The sequence below is a fragment of the Chiloscyllium punctatum genome, chromosome 35, assembly GCF_047496795.1.
Source record: "Chiloscyllium punctatum isolate Juve2018m chromosome 35, sChiPun1.3, whole genome shotgun sequence".
NCBI classification, from domain to species: Eukaryota; Metazoa; Chordata; class Chondrichthyes; order Orectolobiformes; family Hemiscylliidae; genus Chiloscyllium; species Chiloscyllium punctatum.
The window spans coordinates 15,868,234-15,892,265 of record NC_092773.1 but is presented as its reverse complement, the minus strand read 5'-3'; the positions used below and the strand labels follow the sequence as shown (position 1 = coordinate 15,892,265).

General features: G+C 43.6%; 1 protein-coding gene across 1 annotated transcript in view; it reads right to left on the bottom strand.

The window, feature by feature from the left end:
- Nucleotides 1-24,032, bottom strand: part of nudcd3 (NudC domain containing 3) — a 48,821-nt gene that overhangs the window by 2,907 nt on the left and 21,882 nt on the right. Inside the window, exon 5 of the mRNA XM_072554074.1 lies at nt 7,022-7,210. Within this exon, the coding sequence (XP_072410175.1) occupies nt 7,022-7,210 (189 nt within the window). The remainder of the gene's footprint in view (nt 1-7,021; nt 7,211-24,032) is intronic.

Genomic DNA, 24,032 nt, shown 5'->3' with positions numbered 1-24,032 from the left:
TTGAAATTTCAAATATCATGCAATTTAATGCAGTTACCACCATTCTGAACCAGTAGCTGTATCTCAAAGTCATTATAGTCACTGCTGTCGTGTTCCAAGAACCCATGGGGCAGCACAGTGGTTCGCACTACTGCCTCACGGCTCCAGGGTCCCGGATTTGATTCTGGCCTCGAGCGACTGTCTGTGTGGAGTCGCACATTCTCCCAGTATCTGTGCGAGTTTCCTTCAGGTGCTCCAGTTTCCTCCCACAATCCAAAGATGTGCAGGTTAGGTGAATCGGCTGTGCGAAATTGTCCCAGCGTGTTCAGGGATGTACAGGTTAGATGCATGAGTCGTGGTAAATACAGGGGAATGAGTCTGGGTGGTATTCTCCTTGGAGGGTCGATGTGGACTTGTTGGACCAAAGGGCCTGTTTCCACACTATAGGGATTCTAATGCTAATTCTAAAAAAAAAAGCTTTGGAGTGTCCTTAAGATGTTTTGATTGCAAATATTGATGGAATTTCTCTTGTGCTTCTCCATGTTGCTCATGCACTAGCCATGCCTCACTGCAGGTCAGGAGTATGGTGATGACAATTTCTCTGTGCACAAAATCATTTTTGTCAAGTCCGATGGCAACAGAGGTTTAGCAGCAGGGATAAGACTGTGAACTGTGCACCCATGATCGGGGAAATAAAGAACCAAAGAACCACAATTGCTGGAAATCAGAAACACAACAGAAATTGCTGAAAAAACTCCGCAGGTCTGGCAGCATCAGTGGAGACAAAGTAGAGTCAACATTTTGGGTCCAGTGACATTTCTTCAGAACTGATTGGAGCTGAGACTGGTGGTGTAGATATACTGAAAATGAAGTTGGGGGAGGTGGGGAGGAGGAGTGAATGATCGGCAGAGATCGAGTACAGAGAACACAGCAGTTGAACTGAAAAAGGAATGGGTAGAGATCAGCGTGGTACGATGAATAGCCGCTAATGGGGACCATTCAGAGTTGGGTCCTCCCAACTCAACCCAAGGCCCAAAACACCTTGCAGTTGAAGCAGCCATTTACCTGGACTTGACTCAAGAGAGTCGACTATATTCACTGCTCACAAAGAGGTCTGCTCTCCAATGGAAAGATGAAACACACTGGGCACCGCTTTGCAGAACACCTAAAAATTCTGTTTGTGTGAGGCCCCTTTCGGTCATGGCTGACCATGGGTTGCAACCTAGTTGTTCTGGCTTTCTGCTTCCCTGAAGCAACGTCATTCTGACTGAAGAGACCAATACTGGAGTGACAGTCACGGTCGCAGAGGTCACATCTGTGTGCGGTCGTTAATCTGCTGGAACTGCTGCACTCCTTCCCGTGTGGCCACTTGTCTGCTGCAGTACTCATCAGCTTCTTTCCTCCTGTTTTGAGGTGTTGGTTCAGGGTGCTTCTCCATCTTGTGCGATCAGTTGCAAGCCATTCCCAGGACTCTGTAGCAATATCAAACGCCTTCGTGTCCCTGATGCAGATGTCCTTGTAGCGCAGCGGGTCTCTTCCCAGATACGAGCTCTCCACAGAGGATATCCTTGGGGATGGTTAACATGGAGAAAGTGAGGACTGCAGATGCTGGAGATCAGAGCTGAAAAATGTGTTGCTGGAAAAGTGCAGCAGGTCAGGCAGCATCCAAGGAGCAGGAGAATCGACGTTTCGGGGCTTATGCCCAAAACGTCGATTCTCCTGTTCCTTGGATGATTAACATGGTCCAGCCAGCACACAGTCTCTGCTGCCTGGGCAAAGTGTACATTTTGGGAAGGCCAGTGTTAGATAGGACCGCTGTGTTGGACACGATAATGTACCAGGATACAGCGGATACTCCTCAAGTGGAAGGTGTTCAGTCCTCATATGTAGTCCACATTTCACTGCTGTACAGCAGTGTGCTAATGACACAGGCGTTGTAGACTGACACTTCTGTCTTGACTCTCAGCTTGGGATTTCTCCGAACTCGAGTTGTGAGGTGAGCAAGAGTTGAGGCTGCTTTCCCGATCCTCCTATCAATCTGTGTCCAAGGAGAGATTATCAGTGATGGTAGACCCCAGGATGTAAACTGATGGACCACATTGAGTTTGTCATCATCAAAGGTGATGACCGGTAGTTACTCTGTGTCCTGTCCCAAGATGCACATAATCTTCAGACTGATAGTCACCTGAAAACCTTGCAAGCTTCGGAGAGGTGGTCTATCGGTGACTGGAGTTCCTGCTGGGTGTGTGTTGCAACTTCAGCATCATCAGCAAACAACATGTCCCTGATGAGTGCCACACATACATTTGTCTTGGCTCTGAGGTGGGCCAGGTTGAAGAGCCTGCCCTCTGATCTTGTGCGTAGGTAAATCGCCTCCACTGCAGTGCCAAAGGCATGTTTCAGGAGCACAGCAAAAAAAAAAATCCCCAAGAGTGTGGGAGCAAGGATGCAGCCTTGTTTGACGTCGCTGTGGATGTTGAAGGGTTCAGAAGAGTTGTTGTTGAACTGCACTGTCCCCTTTGTGTTACTGTGGAAGGATTCTATCATGCTCAGCGGTTTTGGTGGGGAGTTCAGATCAGAGTGGTGCTGGAAAAGTGCAGGTCAGGCAGCATCCGAGGAGCAGGAAAAAAACCCGACATTTTGCGCAGCTTTTGCCCGAAACGTCGATTTTCCTGCTGATCGGATGCTGCCCGACCTGCTGTGCTTTTCCTGCACCACTCTGATCTGAACTCTGGATCCAGCATCTGCAGTCCTCACTTTTGCGTAGTTTTGGTGGGGAGCTGATCTTCAGGAGAACCTTGAAAAGGTCGTTTCTGATGACCAGGTCTTGCGAGGTGGATGAAAGCGACATACAGGGCTTGTATACCCTTGAGTTTAGAAGACGGAGAGGGGATCTGATTGAAACGTATAGGATTATGAAAGGATTGGACACTCTGGCAGGAGGGAACATATTTCCGCTGATGGGGGAGTGCCGAACCAGAGGACACAACTTAAAAATACGGGGTAGACCATTTAGGACAGAGATGAGGAGAAACTACTTCACCCAGAGAGTGGTGGCTGTGTGGAATGCTCTGCCCCAGAGGGCAGTGGAGGCCCAGTCTCTGGATTCATTTAAGAAAGAATTGGATAGAGCTCTTAAAGATAGTGGAGTCAAGGGGTATGGAGATAAGGCTGGAACAGGATACTGATTAGGAATGATCAGCCATGATCATATTGAATGGCGGTGCAGGCTCGAAGGGCAGAATGGCCTACTCCTGCATCTATTGTCTATTTTCTGTTATGGAGTCATAGAGATGTACAGCATGGAAACAGACCCTTCAGTCCAACCCATCCATGCCGACCAGATATTCCAACCCAATCTAGTCCCACCTGCCAGCACCCGGCCCATATCCCTCCGAACCCTTCCTATTCATATACCCATCCAAATGCCTCGTAAATGTTGCAATTGTACCAGCCTCCACCACTTCCTCTGGCAGCTCATTCCTTACATGTACCATCCTCTGCGTGAAAAGGTTGCCCCTTAGGTCTCTCTCATATCTTTCCCCTCTCACCCTAAACCTATGCCCTCTAGTTCTGGACTCCCCCACCCCAGGGAAAAGACTTTATCTATTTACCCAATCCATGCCCCTCAATTTTGTAAACTTATATCAGATCACCCCGCCAGCCTGTGACGCTCCAGGGAAAACAGCCCAGTCTGTTCAGCCTCTCCCTGTCACTCAGATCCTCCAACCCTGGCAACATCCTTGTAAATCCTTTCTGAACCCTTTCAAGTTTCACAACATCTTTCTGATAGGAAGGAGACCAGAATTGCATGCAATATTCCAAAAGTGGCCAAAACAATATCCTGTACAGCTGCAACATGACCTCCCAACTCCTGTACTCAATACTCTGAATAATTCAGGAAAGTATACCAAACACCTTCTTACTATCCTATCTACCTGTGACTCCACTTTCAAGGAGCTATGAACCTGCACTCCAAGGTCTCTTTGTTCAGCAACACTCCCTAGGACCTTACCATTAAGTGTATAAGTCCTGCTGAGATTTGCTTTCCCAAAATGCAGCACCTCTCATTTTTTTTCTGCACTTCTCCTGCAGTTGACGAAGGGAAAACTGCATGTCGACTGTTGACCTTTTAGTTCAGAAGCCGCACTGTGACTCAGGGTATACGTGTTCTGCCAGTTTGTGCAGGCGAGTCAAGATGACTCGAGCAAAGGCTTTGCCAAATGTTGAGGAGAGAGATGCCTCTGTAGATGCTGCAGTCGCTTCTCACCCTTGTTCTTGTAGAGGGCAATGCTCTTAGCATTCCTCATGGCCCGTGGGTACAGCTCCTTCTTGCCAGCACTGGCAGGGGACTTCATGAAATGGGAGCAGTAAGCTCCTCTTGCAGCACTTGATCAGATCAGGAGGAATCTCGTTACTACCCAGGGCTGAAAATGTGTTGCTGGAAAAGTGCAGCAGGTCAGGCAGCATCCAAGGAACAGGACAATCGACGTTTCTGGCATCAGCCCTTCGTCTGATGCCCGAAATGTCGATTCTCCTGTTCCTTGGATGCTGCCTGACCTGCAGTGCTTTTCCAGCAACACATTTTCAGCTCTGATCTCCAGCATCTGCAGTCCTCACTTTCTCCTCATTCCTACCCAGGGCCTTACCTGAGGCCAGGCTGTCAATGACCTTGCTGCGCTCTTCGACTGATGGCTCTGCATCGAGCTCATCCATGGTCGGCAAGCACGTGATGGCATCAAGCGCTTAAGTGGACACGGTGTGCTGTCTGGAGTAAAGATCAGAGTATTGTTCAACCACCTCTCCATCTGCTGGCCTTTGTGATTTCTTACCCAGTAGAAGATTTGAGGGAGGGCTGTCTTGCTCTGAGCTGGTCCTCGTGCCTCATGATGCCTTGATTCCCCTAATGTTCCTTGTTACATGGCTGTCTGAATATCCTCACTTAGCTGTGTCCAGTACTCGTTGGTGCAAAGCCTGGCATTCTGCTGAACCTTGTTCCTGGCAACCCTGAGCTCGCTGACTGCTTATACTCCGCGAGGGGGACACACTTGGCTTCAACAACAGGGTTCATCTCAGTTGCCTTAACCTCAAACCAGTTGTGTGTCTTGTGCTAACCTCCTGATCGACAGTTCTCCTCGCCCACTCTCTGCCTACCTCCTCTACTCACCTCTCTCTTGCCTAACTCAATTTTTCTGTCTTTTATATCCCCACCTCCCGTCCCTATCCACTCTCCCACATAACTTACATCATCCTGAGCCTCTCCCACACCCCAGGTCTCTCCCCACCCATCCCACCTCTCCTCCCTCCACTGCCTCTTCCCCCCGCTGCCCATATCTCTCTACCTCAGACCCCGTTCCTCTTTCTGCCAAACTGACCCCTCCCCATCTCGCCTCCTGCTGCCCCCAGACCCCAAACCTCACACCCCCATCCCCCCCAGATCTCTGTCTCCACCCCATCCTCGGTACCTTTGTAAAGCTGCGTGATGGGAGTAGCCAAGCACGGCCAAAGCCGTTGTCTCTGGGCCTTGGCCTCGCTTCCTCTGAAGCCTGTCTCAGGCCCAGGGTCACACCTCTCATCCTCCGCCAGGCACTGGCACTCCGAGCCACACAGCCAGTTTACGGGGCTGTGCCCAGTCATACGGAGTCACTGGGAGCCTTGGCCACCTCCACGGGTGGCCCTGCAACACACACCCCAATCCCCAAACACCCGAAGTTCTGTTCACATGTTTGCAAGTATGACTGAGCTCCAGGTTGCCTGTCATTTCAACACACGACAGTGTTCCCTCACCAACATCTCAGGCTTGCTGCAGTGCTCACTGAAGTTCAGCATAAACTAAAAGAACAGCATCTCATTTGCCGCTTGGGCCCCCGTAACCTTCAGGCCTCAATATCCAGTTCAATAATTTGAGGCCTGAACACCCTCGCCCATGTCCTCACCCCTAACCTTGTCATCATATAGGCTGCTCTCACAACCAACCCATTGTCAGCTATTAATGGTCCTCATTTGTAGTTACTGATTCACCCAGGCTGACTGTTACCCATTCCTTGGTCCACCCAACTGTTGTTCTCTCTCTGGGATCAATCCCCAACTATCATTTAGTCCTCCCGCTTTTTCCACTCTTCAGCATATTTACCCATCCTTGCCTCGTTTCAATCAATTCTGAAGAATCATCACTGGAGCTGAAAACTCTGCTTTCTCTCCACAGATGCTGCCTGAGTTTTTCCATCAAGTTCTGTTTGCATTCATAATTAGGAATCTCTAGATGCACAAAGGTCCTTGCAGTGGGAATCAGTAGAAATCTGGATTGAAGTTGTTGTCTTGAATGCTTTACTCAGCCCAATGGCAAGAAGGCTTAGAAAGATATTTCAGAAAATAAAAACCCATTTGCTATTGGCTGGGAAACCACACCAAGTGGGATCAACAAAAAGATTGATTAACTCAGAAAACATGAAGTTTTGCAACCTGCAATGTTAGAAAGTGTGTGGACTTCACATGAACGGTCACTGATTGAAAATGCATTTGACCTGGATTACATTTGTCACCTAACCTGGCCTCAGGTAACTTGGAAATAAAGAAACAAATTACGACAGAGACTAAAGTGAAAAGAAGTTATTATTTCACACAATTACATGTTGGTGACACAAACACTGCAGACATTCTCACATAGAAGTGGCAATTCAAAGCAAAAATTAAAAACCCAAATGACACCTTCAAAAGGAAAACTCTGGTGGAAGTTTTAAAAGACTTAATAAGTTCATAACTGAGTATTTTCAAAACTTATTTTGGGCATTAAAACTTGCAGTTGTCAAGGGGGGGAAAAAAAAGGAGACAAAGACATTTTCCAGCTAAATGTGCAGCGAATCCACTAGCTTCACATGGTGCCACAGTCCTACAACTTTTCCCATGATAGATTTTGATAATCCAAGTGTGACCAAAATAAAAGGATATGGACAGGGAGCATTACCTATTTCAACATAGATACCTTTTCAGCCAAGTGTTCAGGGATCAGCAGCTAACTCCCCATTCCTGATAACTTGCTTACCATTTCATGACTCTGTGGTTTGCCCTGCATTTTCTGATGATAATCAAATGTTAGTCTGTCCAGCACTGCATGTTCCTCCTCATCTACTGTTGCCATTGACCGTTCTTTGTTTATCTTCTCTATGTCAATTGTCTCTTCACCTTCGAGAATTGCATTCCACCAATATTCACCATTTTTATTCAGGTTAATCTGTTAATAAAACAAAGATTTCAAATCATATTATTTCCTCTTTAAAATTTAATGGCAAAAACACCTGGAGGTAAAAGGTGGACATGTCTAACATATGTCTGATAGAGTAATACATGTGCCCTGTCAGAGGCAGGCAAGAAAACAGCAGTGAGATATATTTAGCTTTGCCTATTTGCAATGTATTTATTCTTCATGAAAAAGGTACAGACAGACAATCTCTTGGTAATGCAATATCTGAATCAAAGAACAAGTGATTTTAAAACTAAAAAGGAAAGGTCCTCCACAAATCAAAACAACATTATTAATTTTAAACCACAAAGTATGTTGCAGGTTTGAGAGAAGTAACAAGAATGCACAGATTTCAATACTTGAATGGTTGAAAAATGTGAAATACAAACACTCTTGACTTGCAGGTCATTCTCTCCTAACGCCTCATATTGCAGTCATGAAAGGATTGGTAAACCGAAGTTCGTCATAAGCTAATCTCAAGCTTAACATAGAATATTTTCTCTTTCATGTATGTTTAACAAGGTAGGGAAAATTCCTGTTCCAAACATAATTTCACGAGTCAACTGGAAAAAAGTGTATTGATAATTGAATCTTAATATGCCACAAGCTGTCACAAACATATAACTATTAAAATGAACTGTAACAATGTTTTACCACACCCTACTATTCAGGGTAAAACTAATCCACACCATGTTTTGTGATAAACAGAAACACATATTTGTTCTCAACAACTAATGCAATAAAAAAATCGGCTGAAAACAGATTATTGATTTCCTATTGTGGGACGAAAGCTAGACATCTTTGAGACCCCATATATATCCATCATTCACAAGTAAGACAGACCAAAACCACATGGTTTGACACAAATATGATGGGTTGAAAAATAAATTCTGTATGTCCAAGTCCAGGCCACACGAGTGGGTTAAGTTATTTCTCACAGTCTTCTGGTATTTTCATAATAATGCGACAATGCTTCCCACAGAATGATAGTCAATCTTCAATTCAACATTCAGTGGAGCTGGGTCTTGTCTTATTGTAGAATTTTTTTGTCTGAAGTCTCCCAGGTATTTTGCCTTTTTTCGCAATAAAAGACAAATTGGGGGCGGCACGGTGGCTCAGTGGTTAGCACTGCTGCCTCACAGCACCAGGGACACGGGTTCGATTCCAGCCTCAGGCTGTGTGGAATGTGCACATTCTCCCCGAGTCTGCGTGGGTTTCCTCCGGGTGCTCCAGTTTCCTCCCACAGTCCAAAGATGTGCAGGTTAGGTGAGTTGGCCATGCTAAATTGTCCACAGTGTTCAGGGATGTGTAAGTTAGGTGCATTTGTTCGGGGAAATGGAGGGAAGCAGGGTAAGGGAATGGGTCTGGGTAGGTTACTCTTCCGAGTGTCAGTATGGACTTGTTGGGCCAAAGGGCCAGTTTCCACACTGTAGGGATTCTATGTCAGAGAGGTTTCTTTTTTGCAGGCTTGTAGTAGTCCCTGGTACACTGCCTTACAAGTTTGTGAAACTGAAACTTAAACAGCAATTTCAGAAGGTTGTTACTTTTCCCTGAACTCAAAGATTCCTGGTACTTGCCTCTTGTAAATTATTCACCTCACTGCTTCCAAAATAACAATCCCATGTAGCTGAACTGTAGAAAGTACAATCCCATTTGACTTTAAAGTTACAAAATAACTTCTCCTGGTATTATTTTAGCTGTATCGCAACACCCAAATTAACATCCCCCATAGGAAGATTGTAAGTGGTATACAGGTAAAACAAAAAAAACCTAATGTCTCGTCATACAGAAAACCCAACATTTCAGAGATAAGCAATTCAACAGGGATCAACATTACAGGCATATAATTCCACCTCCTGTTCTTATTGAACTGTGCCTAAAATGTATTCTTATGTAGTTACCTCCCACACAAGACAAAAACAAATGGCCAGTTTACTGAGCCTCAAACAATTGCACAAATAATACTTTGTTGACAGCATTTCTGCCCAGGCCTTCTGAGGATATGTGCTATCTATTCAAGACTTATGCACAAATTGTGGGTTTGTTTTGCTTCAAGTCTGTGCGCTTATGTGAATAAACGTGGAATTGAGTTGTCTGTTTTAGATTTGAATATGGAATTGAAGCAATTATCTTGAGAAATTGAGACAATGAAGCCAGTTTAAAAAAACTCAAATAATAAAATGAACAACTTGACGAGCAATCTGTTAAATAAGTCACCAATGAATGGAAAAATAAAATTCAACCACAGAACTGAATACAAGTCATTGTAAAGAGGGCATCTTCTTACTGTTCTATACTTTTGATTGTAGACTAAAAACAGGAAAACAACACTTTAAAACAACAAGGATTGTTGAAGGAATGGATATGTTCACCAATGACTGCACAATGATCAGCATCATTTGTGACTCCTCAGATACTGAAGGACTCCTTGTTCAAATACAGCAAGAATGGATAACATCCAGGCTTGGGATGACAAGCAGCAAGCAACATGCGCACCACACATATGCCAGGCAATGACCGTTTCCAACAAGAAGCAATGTAACCAACACCATTCGACATTCAATGGCGTTACGGTCACTATAATCCCCACGATCAAAGGACCTTGGGGTTACTGTTAACCAGAAACTCAACTGGACTTGTCACATAAAAACAGTGGTGACAAGAACAGATCACAGGCTCGGAAGACGTCACTTCCTGACGCTCCATTCACAGGACATAAGTCAGGAGTGTGATGGAATATCCCCCATTTGCCTGCAGCTCAAACAACATTCAAGAAGCTTGACACCATCCAGGACAAAGGAGCTCACTTGACTGCACCACATCCACAAACATTCAATTCCTCCACCACCAATGCTCAGAAACAAACTAGCTACAAGATGCACTGCCAAAATTCACCCAAGATGCTTACAGGAGACCTTCCAAACCCACAATTACTTCGGTCTACAGATATGTGGGAACTCTGCAACCTGGTAGTTCCCCTCCTAGCCACTCATCAGCCTGACTTGGAAACAGATCAGCATTCCTTCACAGTCACTGGGTCAAAATCTTCTATATCCTCCCGAATGGCGTCGTGATTCAACCAACAGCAGGGGGATTGCTACCGCTCACCACCACCTTCACAACAAGGGTCAGCCAAAAACATTCTGGCCAGCAATGCCCGTGCCCTACTTGTGGACAGTAAATTAAGCAGGGACCTGTAACCCCATCTCTCCAGCAAACAGGTGAAAGTATCTGAAGAAGAAAATCACAAAGAAGCGTTCTGATCAGCATAGCAAACATCTCTGCACGTCATAACAAATCGGAACAGGAGGCGGCCATTCAGCCCCTTGAACCTGCTCTGCCATGCATTAGGATTATGGCTCATCCAACATTGTTCACACCCACTTTTGTGCATTTTCCTGTAGGCCCTGTGTGCACAGATCACTCAACTGCTTCCCAGTTTTCACTCTCCCTGCATCTGCCTGTATGTTAGTGTGTTTATAGAAGTGAGGGTGCATTTATATAAATGTCAGAGTTTTATCAAGTCATGTTGCATGTTGATGATTCAAAATAGTTTACTGTAGTTCCAATCTATTTAATGATAACAAGAATTATTATTTATTACGTTCAGAAAACTGGTTTGTGCTTTCTGTTAACCTGGGTCTGAAAGACAGGTAAATTGGTGCGTTTTCTACAAATCTTTGATTTTGTTGATGACTCCAAGGAGAGCAAGGCCTGATTTCCAGCATGCTACCCCGAGTTAGTGTCATGCAGTCATCTTAGAGCAAGACATGCTGGAAAATAAAGAGGAATAACTAAAACAAATAATGCAAGTCCTCACCTTCAGACCATGAAGTTGGCTTTGATGAAATCTGATCTTAACAGGGAAGACTTGCTTGGAGGAAATTTTGCTCATATTTGCTGAGACAACATTGTGATCCCAGCACTTCTTTTGGTGTGCATTTCACTGCCTGTGGCAGACATAATATTTTTGCATTGCATCCCATATTAGTAAGAAATAAACCTGCGCACAGTCCAGATGTTTTGTTGTCTGCTCTAACTGCAGATGGGAAGTTGCAAGCAGTTGGCTGACAAGTTGGCAAGGTGGGTTGGAAATGCATGCCTCTGCACTAAACTATAATTAGACAACAATGAGGACTCTTAAGGCACATTGGCAGTGTCCTGACCTCTGACCTGGATTCAAGTGCTACCTGCTCCTGAGATGCGTTATAAAGTTGGTGAATGGGTTCATTAGAAAAGATCTAGAAAAAAAATATAGTTGGAAAGGAATCCTCCAAATGCAAATCTTTCTGCACAGCATACATCCATTATAGACACCCAAAGTCTCCCTTGTACACATTGTGGTTAGTGACCTAAAAGCATCTCCTTTGCACTCCTTCCCACCATGGTAACATCCGCACTGCAGAAAAATACTCAAGATGGCTAATGTGGAAACTTCATGCTCATTTTGTAAATCTCTGGGTTATGATAACAAACAAACCTGTTAAAGATCGAAAATAATTATATTGCTCAATAATTTTGCTGTTGCACATTTACTCATCACTGTGTAGGAGTGATTGAAATTAACATGAGTGCAGATATCATTAAAGTTGGACAATACAATTTCAGCTGTGTGCACAATTAAGCCATTCATCACTATTGGACACCATCATTCAATGAGGATGTGATGAGAATTCAAGGTTTCAAAATGAAGAAAAATTAAGACAAGGAAAGAGAAGAAAATTACAATTCAAGTTAATAGATTTCCAAGAACTGAAACTGAAGTTGCCTCAGACAAACAATGGTTACAGGAGCCATAAACCCCTTATAAAGCACCACTCACAGAGAAACTGACTGTTTTAGGGGTTTTTGTGGCTTTCGTAAAGCAATATTTATTTCCATGCAGATGGCTTGTACAACAGACAGCTTTATGCAATAATAGTGCCTGACAGAAACCCTCAAACATTCACGAATCACCAGGCACTAAGCAGAATGGAAATGTAACCTTTCTGTAAAAATATTACTGGTCAGTATAAAAGAAAACTATCAAGGCTGATTTCAGACCAGAAATGGACAAACTGGGCCAGCTCTGAGCAATCAAACTTGTTTCGAGAGCCAAGTGGAAAAGAAACCAATTGAAACAAAGATAGAATTATCATAATTCTATCATACTTCATTACATACACCAACAAAATCATGTGGTGTTCACCAACTAGCCATGAAATGACACAACCAGCTATTCTTAGTAGCCACACACGCAGATGACAAGCAACATGAGTTTGACTGGGACAACACTACTATTAGAGAACAGCCAGGGAATTCCTAGAGGCATGACACTCATCCACAGATTCCATCAATAAGCACATTGACCTGGACCCAATATACCGACCACTGCAATGGACAGCTGGAACTGACAACAGGAAGCGGCAGATTCAAACCACTACAAATGCCAGAGAAAAGATCACAGAAGCGCTTCACAGGAGGCTCCCAAGCACTGACTATGTCACCTAGACAGGGGACGAAATGTCTGCCACACAAATTCCCAGCTTGAACAGAACCACAACAACGAGCACCTGAGCTACAAATCTTCTCACAAATTTTGAATATCTCCTCTTTATACTGCCATTAAACCCTGATAGGATTTTATTTCTCTCTCCACAGATGTTGACTGATCTGTTCAGTGCATTTTCTTGTGTTTCAGATTTCCATTAGAGTATTTTCATTTCACCTTGCCAAAATAAATACTGCACTGCAATTTACAAATATTGGTGCAGCAATGACCACAAGAAAGCAAATCTGGAGTGACTAAAAGATATTTTCGCCACTCCACCTTATGGACAGTACATCACCTCTCTACCTTATTTCAGGATTTAATAACCTCACAGCATATTTCCAAAGAGACCTGATCGCATGCATGTGGAATCTAGCTCATACTTGGGAACATGCTGTTATTTTTTAATTTTCTCAAATCACAAGACCATAGCTTGAAATAATACACTGCTCACTTGTCATCATGGCCAAAAAGGTTCATCTGAAGATGTAAAGCTGAGCTGTACCTCCAGCAGAAAGAGAAGATGTTTTTCAATACAAACGTAAGCACAGAAACACCGAAATGGCTACCACAAAATGTTAAAACAAGATTGCTTGCAGATATTTTCAGTCATGCACTTTCACTGCAGGTGCTGGTGCTTCAGTTTGCTATTTCAATCCCTTGGCCAGCATCAGAATTTTGAAGCAAGTTTTGGTAAGGTCCTGCTAAATCCAGTACTTTAATGGTCATCTGCCATGGAGGAATAGTTGCTGCTTGTTTAGCTTATCTACACCTGTATGAATTTGAGCAAGTCCGTTGCATCTCAAACAAGCATTCTCTACTCTTGGAGAATAGCTTTTCTCACCACCCCACTTCACAAAATTTTCTCAGTTATAATTGTGGCTCCAGGAGGTTACAATATAAGCGGACAAGGTATGAAGACAGACACAACTTATTTTAGAACTATAAATATGTTTGATTCTACTGTCTAAAAGCAATAAATTAATTGGCATTGCGATACTAATGCAGACTTCAATGTCCCAGGTTAAAATCCTGGACTAATGCCAGAAACACCAGCTTTACTCCCCAAGAATTGTGGTCTTTGGTGAGGAAATGAGCAAACTGGGAAACAAAACTATAATGACACTAACAACCAATTTAAGACCATCAAACAGGATCAGAGTGTGGCTCACTTCGACATTCTTGAAGCGACATCTATTTACAAAAGGGCCACAAAGAGTCCATTTGTCTCAATCAAACAGAACAATGCCTTGATCACAGTCATCTTCCCTGGCTTGAAGTTAAACTGAAGTTTCAAGTACCTTCAAGTTGCCTGGTGTATTGTCTGTTGCAACATGTCTACCAGAGTTTATTCACAGTATCCCTACAGTGTGTAAACACGCCCTTCAGCCCAATACATCCACACCAACCCCCCGAACAGTCACCCACCCAGATCCATTCCCCTACTATTACTCTACATTACCCTTCACTGATGCACCTAACTTACACATCCCTGAACACTCTAGGTAATTTTGCTAATACAGCTAACCTGCACATTTTCAGACTGTGGGAGGAAACTGGAGCACTCAGAGGAAACCCATGCAGACAGGGGAACAATGTGCAAACTCCATCCGAGGCTGGAATCGAACCCTTTACTCGTCCAATAATCAGCACGATAAATTGTTGTTCCCTCAGATTTGCTATTTTTGGTGATTCTGTCCAGATGCGTGCAAGACTGAAATCAGCTGAGCAAAATATCAGAAAGAGACTAAAGTGAAAAATGAACTGATGATTTGGAAAATCTAATAAAAAACTGCAATAATCTACAAAGTAACTTGTTGCCCTCACTGCTTCGCTATGTCCAGTCGAACAGGACAGCAATGCATACTCAACAAAGACCTGCTTCCAGACTCTTGATTACCAAAACCCAACTTAGCTAAAAGTAAATAAAAATTTCCAGCGATGGAAATATTTAGCTAGTCTGGCAGTTTACTCCTGCAAAGACTTATCGTCAAGTCAAAATTATTTCTGTTTCTCTCTTTACAGATACAGCGAGACCTATCAAGTATTTCTAGAATTCACAGTACAGGGGTGTATTTTACTCCATTTTCCCTGGGAGTACTTCTCTTAGCTTTGAAAATACTTCCCTTAACCTTCTCCAGAATTTTATTTTCAGAACTCCTGACCTCAAGTTGCCAGACGCCAAGAGAGGCTGTGCAAGCATACTCAGCTCGCAGAGATATACACTTGTATATGTCTGCATCAGACAGACACAGTCATTTAAACAACCAGAAATATCGGCAAGTGTGGGCTGCAGAGGAGGTCTCATGAACTGGATGTGGTTAGAATTTACTCAGGCCTGCATGATACAATGAACATAGAGTGATAAGGTGAACAGAAAAGGGACACCCAATATCACGGAGGTAAAATGAATATAACTGAAGGTCAGGGTGACAAAACTCCAGATCTGAACCAACAGGGAGTCATTCGATGACGTGCAATGCTGGAAAAAGCACAGATCAGGCAGCATCTGGGCTCAAGACATTCAAGGTTTTGGGCATGACCCTTCATCAGGACGAATGAAGGGTCATGCCCAAAATGTTGAGTCTCTTGCTCCTTTGTTTGCTGCCGGATCTGCTGTGTTTTTTCCAGCACCACATTTGATCAACTCTGACTCTCCAGCATCTGTAGTCCTTGCCATCTCCTGGGTGAGTTATCCCCCAATCCAAAGGACCCAAATATTAAGCAACCAACCAACTTGCAGACTATGCTTATACAGCCTTCCTTGATTGGCTCCTTCACGGGACTGGTGCTGCTAGCTTGGTCAGGATTTCAGACCTGTCCCTAATCGGTGTTGCCAAGGTGTTGCTAGGCTGTCTTTTTGAACCACTGCAGGACATTTCTTGAAGTGCTTCCTTAACTTAGAATAAAATCTGTTCAAAACTCAAATTACAATTTTAATCAAAAAAGATGGGTTCAACTTATTTCAAAAACATGAACTCTGTTCTCCCAAGTTGCTGTCATGCAGCTAAGTCGGGTCAGATGATAAGCTGCATAGGTCTGCAGAGGAGAGGCCTAACATGCTTCATTGGCAATTAGAGCAATCCTGTCAGTGAGACATGAACTGCAGACGAGCAAGCTTAATTTCTCTTCTATTTTTAGTGCATCTCTGCTTGTGCTATTTTGACACTGCCATCAAACCAGTTTAAAATAAGTGCATGCCAAACAGAAATTTGAAGAATTTTCCAAGAGGTCAGCAGAAGAAATCTTGGTGGAGGCCTCAGTGGGGAATACTGTTGCTCACCTGGGAAAACTGCAAGATGCAGCCCAATCCAAATGCAAGTCAAAGAACTGGGATAACTTTTTTAACAGATCTTTTCCTTTTCTACTTTGGAGGTGATGCTGGAGTGTTTTTAATCACTAAATTCTTAATCTAGAGAGCCAAGTCATATTCTGGGGACCCAGGTTTGAGACCCACCATAGCAAATGGCAGAATTTGAATTCCAGACTTTTAAAGTTAAATTAAGATTCTAATGATGACTACAAAACTCCAATTGAATGCCAGCAAAAAAAATCTGCTTCACAAATGTCCTTTCAGAAAGGAAAGTGCTGGTCTTGTTTGGTCTGGCCTACACTTGACTCCAGACTCACAGCAACAAGCTTGACCACATTGTGGCAAGCAATTGTGGTAACAAATGCTGGCCAAACCAGTGATACCCACAAGCTGTGAATAAAGAAAACAAAACTGTTCTCTGCTTACACATACCCAATCAGTAGTTGCTGTTTGCACTGCATTAAGCTTCACAGCCTTGATCCTTCCTCATCTGACTGACTAACTCAACCACATTCTATCCTATTCTCCTCCCAACGCCGACTTGGTTTTCCTATTGCGAAACACTGACACTCAAGGAACTTCCTCTTGTCCCAGCACCCACATTATTCCTCGAACAATTCGTTATTCACTCTGTCGAACAGAGACACTGAGTAAGATTTCAACAGGGAACAGAATACTATGGAATGGGAGGGTGAGGAGAGCGAATGAAACATGAATTTGCCAGTCATGTCATTGTCTGAAAATGGCTTTCATAACTGCACACTTTTAAACAACCATTACTCGACAACTAGAATAGGAACCCTCACTGACTTCCTCAAGTCAGTAAGATTAAAAATACCTTAGCACTGCATTGTTGAAAGCTGTCATTTGTCTCATTAATGCTTACCCAACGGGTCAGCTGAGGAAATTTATTTCCACATTTTTAAAAAAAGTGAATGTACCTTGTGCCTGCTTCTTCACACCATACCACACATCTGAAAAGCCAAATGGCAAATAGGCCTATGCCAAAAGTCACAAATGCTTCAAAGGACTCAGAACAGCAGCAGGTGGGGAGGGTTGGGTAACTGGCAGTGATTCCCCAACTTCACTTCCTTCGTAAAGAGAAGCACAAAACACTATGACTGACTAGTTCAGTGCAATTAACGCTTGGTGATAAAGTCTATGAATTTGTAAAAGGAAAAGACTGTTGCTGCTGGAAATCTGAAACAAATACAGACATTGCTGGAGAAACGCAGCATCTGTGAAGAGAAGCAGAATTCTTGCACTGAAGAACAATTTTGGTATGCTTTCCTTTATTGGCCAGAGTATTGAGTACAGGAGTTGGGAGGTCATGTTGCAGTTGTACAGGACATTGGTGAGGCCACTGTTTGAATATTGCGTGCAATTCTGGTCTCTTTCCTATTGGAAAGATGTTGTGAAACTTGAAAGGATTCAGAAAGGATTTACAAGGATGTTGCCAGGGTTGGAGGATATGAGCTGTAGGGAGAGGCTGAACAGTTTAGGGCTGTTTTCCCTGGAATGTCAGAGGCTGAGGGGTGACCTAATCGAGGTTTACAAAATTATGAGGGGCATGGATAGGGTAAATAGGCAAAGTCTTTTCCCTGGGGTCAGAAATCCAGAACTAGAGGACATAGGTTTAGGGTGAGAGGGGAAAGATATAAAAGAGACCTACATGGTAACATTTCCATTCAGAGGATGGTACGTCTATGGAATGAACTGCCAGAGGAAGTGGTGGAGGCTGGTACAATTGCAACATTTAAAAAGACATCTGGATGGGTATATGAATAGGAAGGGTTTGGAGGGATATGGGCCGGGCGCTGGCAGGTGGGACTAGATTGGGTTGGGATATCTGGTCAGCATGGAATGGCTGGACCGAAGGGTCTCTTTCTATGCTGTACATCTCTATGACTCTATAAAATGTTAAGTGTTTCTGTATCATTAGATCTGCTAAATATGCTAAGTTTCAACAAAATTTTTTGTCTTTGTTCTACCTGTGGTAAGTTACCAACATAATTCAAAAGGTACACCTCAAAGTGTTCTGGGCTATGCAGAATAGTCATCAATCAGGTCAGGAAAACGCCACAATTTTCAGCAGGAGGCAACTGAACTTAACCCAGCTAAAGGTGGACAAGGTGGTGGGAAAAATAAAATTTTCAAGCAACTTCCTCTCTGTTAAAGCTCAAACTTCTGTCCTGGAATCAAACTGACATCTTGCTCCTTTATATCCCAAAAGGGCTTTACTTCTAAGAGGACAAAAAAAACACAGCTTTTGACTGCATACTTACATCTCTGATTGTCAAAGCGCAATTGTGAAGCAAATATACCTTCAGAACCACGATGAATTCTGAGTGAGATGATTGTGCTGTTACTTAAAACGACACTTTTATCCAGTGGGTTCCAACGGGAGACAAAGAGAGACAACAACATAACTTGTGGGACATAGCTCTCCACAAGGAGTAGATCAGAGATTTACAATGACTGCTGATCAGTCCACTCACAATAAAAATCAGTTTTATTTTAGAAAATGGCACCAATCCAAGTGTTTCTCTCTTTATGCAGTGCCTTAGTTTTGTTTCGATCAAGCACGATTCATCTGCAACATCATACTCCCGCATTCCAAGGTGATCAAAAAATGCTCCTGGTTTCTTGTTAATTCAAAAACGTACAGCTTGGTCAGGAGCACTGAAGTCAAAATAAAGCTTCCAACTACTGCGCCCTTTAATGTAATGAAATGCCTCCAGTCATAAAGTGGCACATTAAAAACAGAACGTGGCACCGAACCTTTTGGAAAGATATCACAACAACAAAAGGTAGGCTTCAATGAGGAGTGTTTCAAAGGGCAAAATCAAGCATTGCGTTTGTAATGTATTAGTTGAGGGTGCTGCTCCTTGGAGACGGCTGGTCAGGTGACCCAGAATCCAGAACTGAATATGGAGGTCTGAACATCGTGTTCCTGTTCCACTCACTATTTGTTAACCGGGTATATAATTCCTGGTTGCAAAGGAAACACCAACGTAAGTGACTGACGTGCAGGCAGGGAATTTCAGACTTCTGGATTGAAGATAGGACTACCAATAGTGGAGAAATTAAAATAAAGGACGATAAGGAAGGCAGAATTAGATTAGTGTTATCATGGAGGATGATGGAGATACAAGGTAGGGAGGAGTGAGGCCATACAGACATGTGAAAACAAGGAGGAGCCTTCTACATTTAAAAAAAAACACTCACCAGAAGCCAGTGCTGGTCAGCAAGCATGATGGTGATAGATGAAAGGGACCTGGTGCAAGCTAAAATACAAGCAGCAGAGTTTTCTGTGACCTTTCAAGTTTGTGGGAGATCAACCAAGACTGCAGGAGAAAAGCATAACATCGAGCAGTGAACTCAGTCTTCAATGGGAGGACATCTCTGCTCATTTAAGGCGAGAGGCCTGATGGCCCAGTGCTTGAATGGAAGGGCCTGAAACAAGAATGGGCCACCAGAGAGTGGCCAGGCCCGATAAGACTTTCAGGACAGGACAAGCACAAAATATCCACACGAGACAAAAGCAGGCAAAGACAAGGCTGGACTTGGCCTGCAAAAGGAGACTGGTTTGTGTGGTGAACTACAGCCAGCAGACTCGCTGGAGCCCTGGGTTCCTGCCTTGAACACATATTGAGAAGGGAATGTTCATGACACATCGGGGGAATGGAAATCGACTGCAGCCCCAGCATTTTCCACATGTGGCACTCGGGATCCCAGTGGATTCTGTAAGCTCGACCCTGAAAATCAATGAGCTCAGGGCCAGAGAACATTCTAGAAGGTGTCAGCAGGGAGGGATTACAAGGGACACATGGCCGCCATTCCCTCAGTGAGGACTCAACCTGGTCCAGCAGCAGAGCTCTGGCAGAGATGGACAGAAAACAACCTTCAACAAATTTATCAGACTCCTGATGAAGTGCTTATGCCCAAAACATTGATTCTCCTGCTCCTCAGATGCTGCCTCACCTCCTGTGCTTTTCCAACATCACACTCTCAACGTAAGCTCATCAGAGCCAACTCTGCAGCCTGGCCAAGTTCAAGAGTAGTTCCTGGTTTTTATCTGGTAGCAAGGAGTAGTTGAGATAAGGATTTACCAAAGGTTTAACATTGTGACCGGTACAGTAATTAGATCACAAATCAGGAGTTTTAGATAACGTTCAGTCACATGGCTCCCATGAAAAAAATTACACTGAAATGCACGTCAGTTCTGATCCTTTTGTCTGTCTCACAACTATCGGACCTGATCAAAACAAATTCACATAGTAACTAATCAAAGTGTCCAAAGCACAAACAACAAAGAGACATGTTGATTGCTTAAACATAGATCCATCAATGGAATCACCATCAATTAAATAATAAGCTAAAGCAAACTTGAACAATCAATCAATCTTAAATCTAATGTGAAGCAATTCAGACTTTTCTTATTTAACTGTGTCAATTCAAAAAAGGATCATACATGCAAGGACAAAAAGATAATGAGACCCATGCAGACCAAGATCTCAACTGGCAAGGGACACACACACTATACCTGTGGGCGGCACAGTGGTTAGCACTGCTGCCTCACAGTGCCACAGACCAGGGTTCAATTCCCACCTCATGCAACTGTCTGTGTGGAGTTTGCAAATTCATGTTTCATTCGCTCTCCTCACCCTCCCATTCTCCCAGTGTCTGCGTGGGTTTCCTCTGGGTGCTCCGGCTTCATCCCACAGTCCAAAAATGTGCAGGTTAGTTGAATTTGCCATGCTAAATTGCCTGTAGTGTTAGGTGAAGGGGTAAATGTAGGGGAATGGGTCTGGGCAAGTTGCTCTTCGGAGGATCGGTGTGGACTTGTTGGGCCGAAGGGCCTGTTTCCACACTAATCTAATCAAAAAAAAGTAATCTCATCTTCATTTCAAGGTCTCTTTAAACATGTCTGCTGACACAGTGACAAGTTTCTCACTGTATAAAGTAAATAAACTCCAAGCAAATGGTAATACTGAAGCTGCCAAAAACATGTATACCTTTAAACACAAACTTCAAACGCAATCTTTTAATTGTGTTGATCAGCTAAATCCTTCACTTTCAAAGCAAAGAAGCTGCATCACTGGATCAATATCACTCAAGCAAGGTGCAGTTTTGCAAGTTCTGCAACTGAGTTTTTGTCAATACTTTTGCAAGACAAGAAAGGCTAAAAACATCAAGAAATTCTAGAAGCACTGAAAATTTACAAAATCAAGATGACAAAGAGAATTACACAAAAAGAAACAACAAACACATCAAGTTTGACCCCATCTACCACCCCCTGAAAAAAGAAACAGGAAGTGACTTCACCACAGGAAATAACATCAACCACCCAAAGATACCCAAACATATAAATAGAAACCAGGAATTATCAGCATTGCTTCGCATGAGGTCCACTGAAGATGTTACCTAGTAAGGTAACAAAACGTCTGGAAATGAACCTTTCAGCTCAGTGAGCAAACCTACATCCAAAACCTCAATCTGAGCTACAAATCTTCTCAAAACTTCAAGTGATGTCCCCTCGAGCTCTGCATCACCATCTGAGAAAGAAGGCTCTCACTGTCAACTCTATCCTAACCCTCTGATTATCATCTATGTCTCAAATAAGTCACGTCTTAAACCTTCTTCTCTCTAATGAAAACAGTCTTACGTCCTTCAGCCTTTCCTCCGAAGACCTTGACTCCATGCCAGACAACATCCTAGTAATCTCTGCTAAACCCTTTCCAACACTTCTACAACCTTCCGATAATGCAGTGACCAGAACTGGACACAATATACCAAATTCGGCCGCACCAGGGCTTGTGTAGAGCTGCAACATGACCTCATGGCTCCAAACCTCAATCCCAAGTTAGGATATTTGTCAAAGGTTCAATTGCAGCTGACTCTCAAGATTAATCAACAACAGCCCATCATGGTCGTACTCACCAATTTTACCTTCAATATCCAACTTGAAGTATCCTCAACTTGACCTGTTCCATAATTACAGCAGATGGACCTAAGGTAGCAGCATCGTGAAACACAGTCAGGAGGGAGTGGCCCTCAAGTCCTCAACTTTGAAGCCAGGTCCTATGAATTTTCAGGACAAACACAGAACCAGAAACTCATTGTTCATTACTAATTGATGCTGCCATAAAACTCTTCCATGTTGAATATCACTTGGGAGGAGCAGTGAAGTTGTTAAGGGCAAACATTGTCCTTTGGAGGAGGTACATAATTGCACATCACTAACAATGGCTCAGGAACATCATTCCTGACAAAGGTGATCAAGTCCCAAGCTCAATTCTGCCGAGACGATTTGGTGGTGATAAGAAAATCAACAAAACAGGAAAACTTATTTGACTCTTCTTAGAAATTCTGTCTGTCCTATGTGTAGATTGCTCATCAGGGCCAAAACAGAGATCTACTTCTGCACCATAGCCTGGAGGCCACATTAGTAGATTCGTACTCAAGACCCCTAAGTTAAAATCCTGAGGGCACAGGCTTGAAAACCATCATCGTGCATGATGAAATTTTTATTTTAAAAAAAAGATTGTAATAAAAACCCATCTGCTTCACTAAAGATCCAAAAGGAAACGAAATCTACCATCCTTACCTGACTGGTCCAACACATGACTCCAGACCCACAGCACTGTGGATAATTCTTAACTGCCCTCTGGGAAATGAGGGACATGCAATAAATGTTGGCCAAGCCAATAATGCCCACATCCCGTTAATGAATTTAAATACAAGTCAGTCACACCCACATTCTGAGAAGGAATTAAAATATTCTGTTGTGTGCCATGAGCATTGTGCTCACTGAACAGAGTTGGAACAAACCTTCTGCTCAAAGCTGGGCATCCTTGATGCACAGCAGGCCATGAGCAACAGAATTGCATTCAAATACTATCTTCAGGAGACCCAGCACAACCCTCATTCAACAACTACCAGCAAACTGGGGGACAAAGCCACTTCGTCAATCCAGGAGTTCAAGAAATAACATCAGGAGCAGCACCAGGGGGACTCGCAAACATAAAGCTACAAGACAGGACCACATGCATTCTATAAAGTAGAAGCAGCATGCCAAAGTTATGTAATCCCACAATCAACTCAAAACTTTGCAGTACCAGCAAATCCAGCTGTTGGTGGTGGGCAACAAAACTAGCAGGAAGATGGTCCAAAACACTACATCCTCAGCAATGGAAAACACCAACAAATCAGTACAAGACACAAGGCAACACTGGTCACAAGCACTGAGTCACAAATGTTACTTCATGAATGAACCACTAAGCTGCCTCACAAGGTCTCCAACTTGGAAGGTGAAGGTCTTCAGTCAAAAATATTCACTCCAGGGGTTGGAACACAAAGTGGCTCACATTATTGGAGACAGCCAAGGTTGTAGGTGCCGAAAACAACTTCAGGGTGGCAGTGATGGTTTTTCAGCAGTGGAGAAGCGAGTTAAAGGGATGGACACTGTCAGAAGGCTGGGAGAGGGGTAACTACTGAATAGGTACGATCAGGAAATTGAGGCATTTGAAAATGTGTTGACAGTGGTGGGAACACAGGACCATGGGTGTGGGGGTTGGACAACAAACTTCTCTGACACTGCAGAAGCCTGGGACAGAAGTCTTGGCATGGGAACACAGTGATGTGATGAAGTGGCAGGCAGTTGAAAGCTGGAGGTCATTTTTACAGACAGAGTGATGATGTTTGAGGAACAACATCTCAACTTTCATCAGGGTATCAAACAGATCTTTGTGTTTTCTGAAGTCCGACTGGTGCTCACTACTTGAGCTTTCAAGTACTCACTCGGGCAAGACACTGGGGGATGGCAGGTGTGGAATTCTCCCCACAGACAGTCATGTCAAGAAAAAGAGAAAATGTGAGGTGCAAATTCCTGAATGTAAACCCCCCCCCCCCCCGCTGTTCATGATTTGGTGAGACTGGTGACATGATTCATGTCACAGACTCATTAC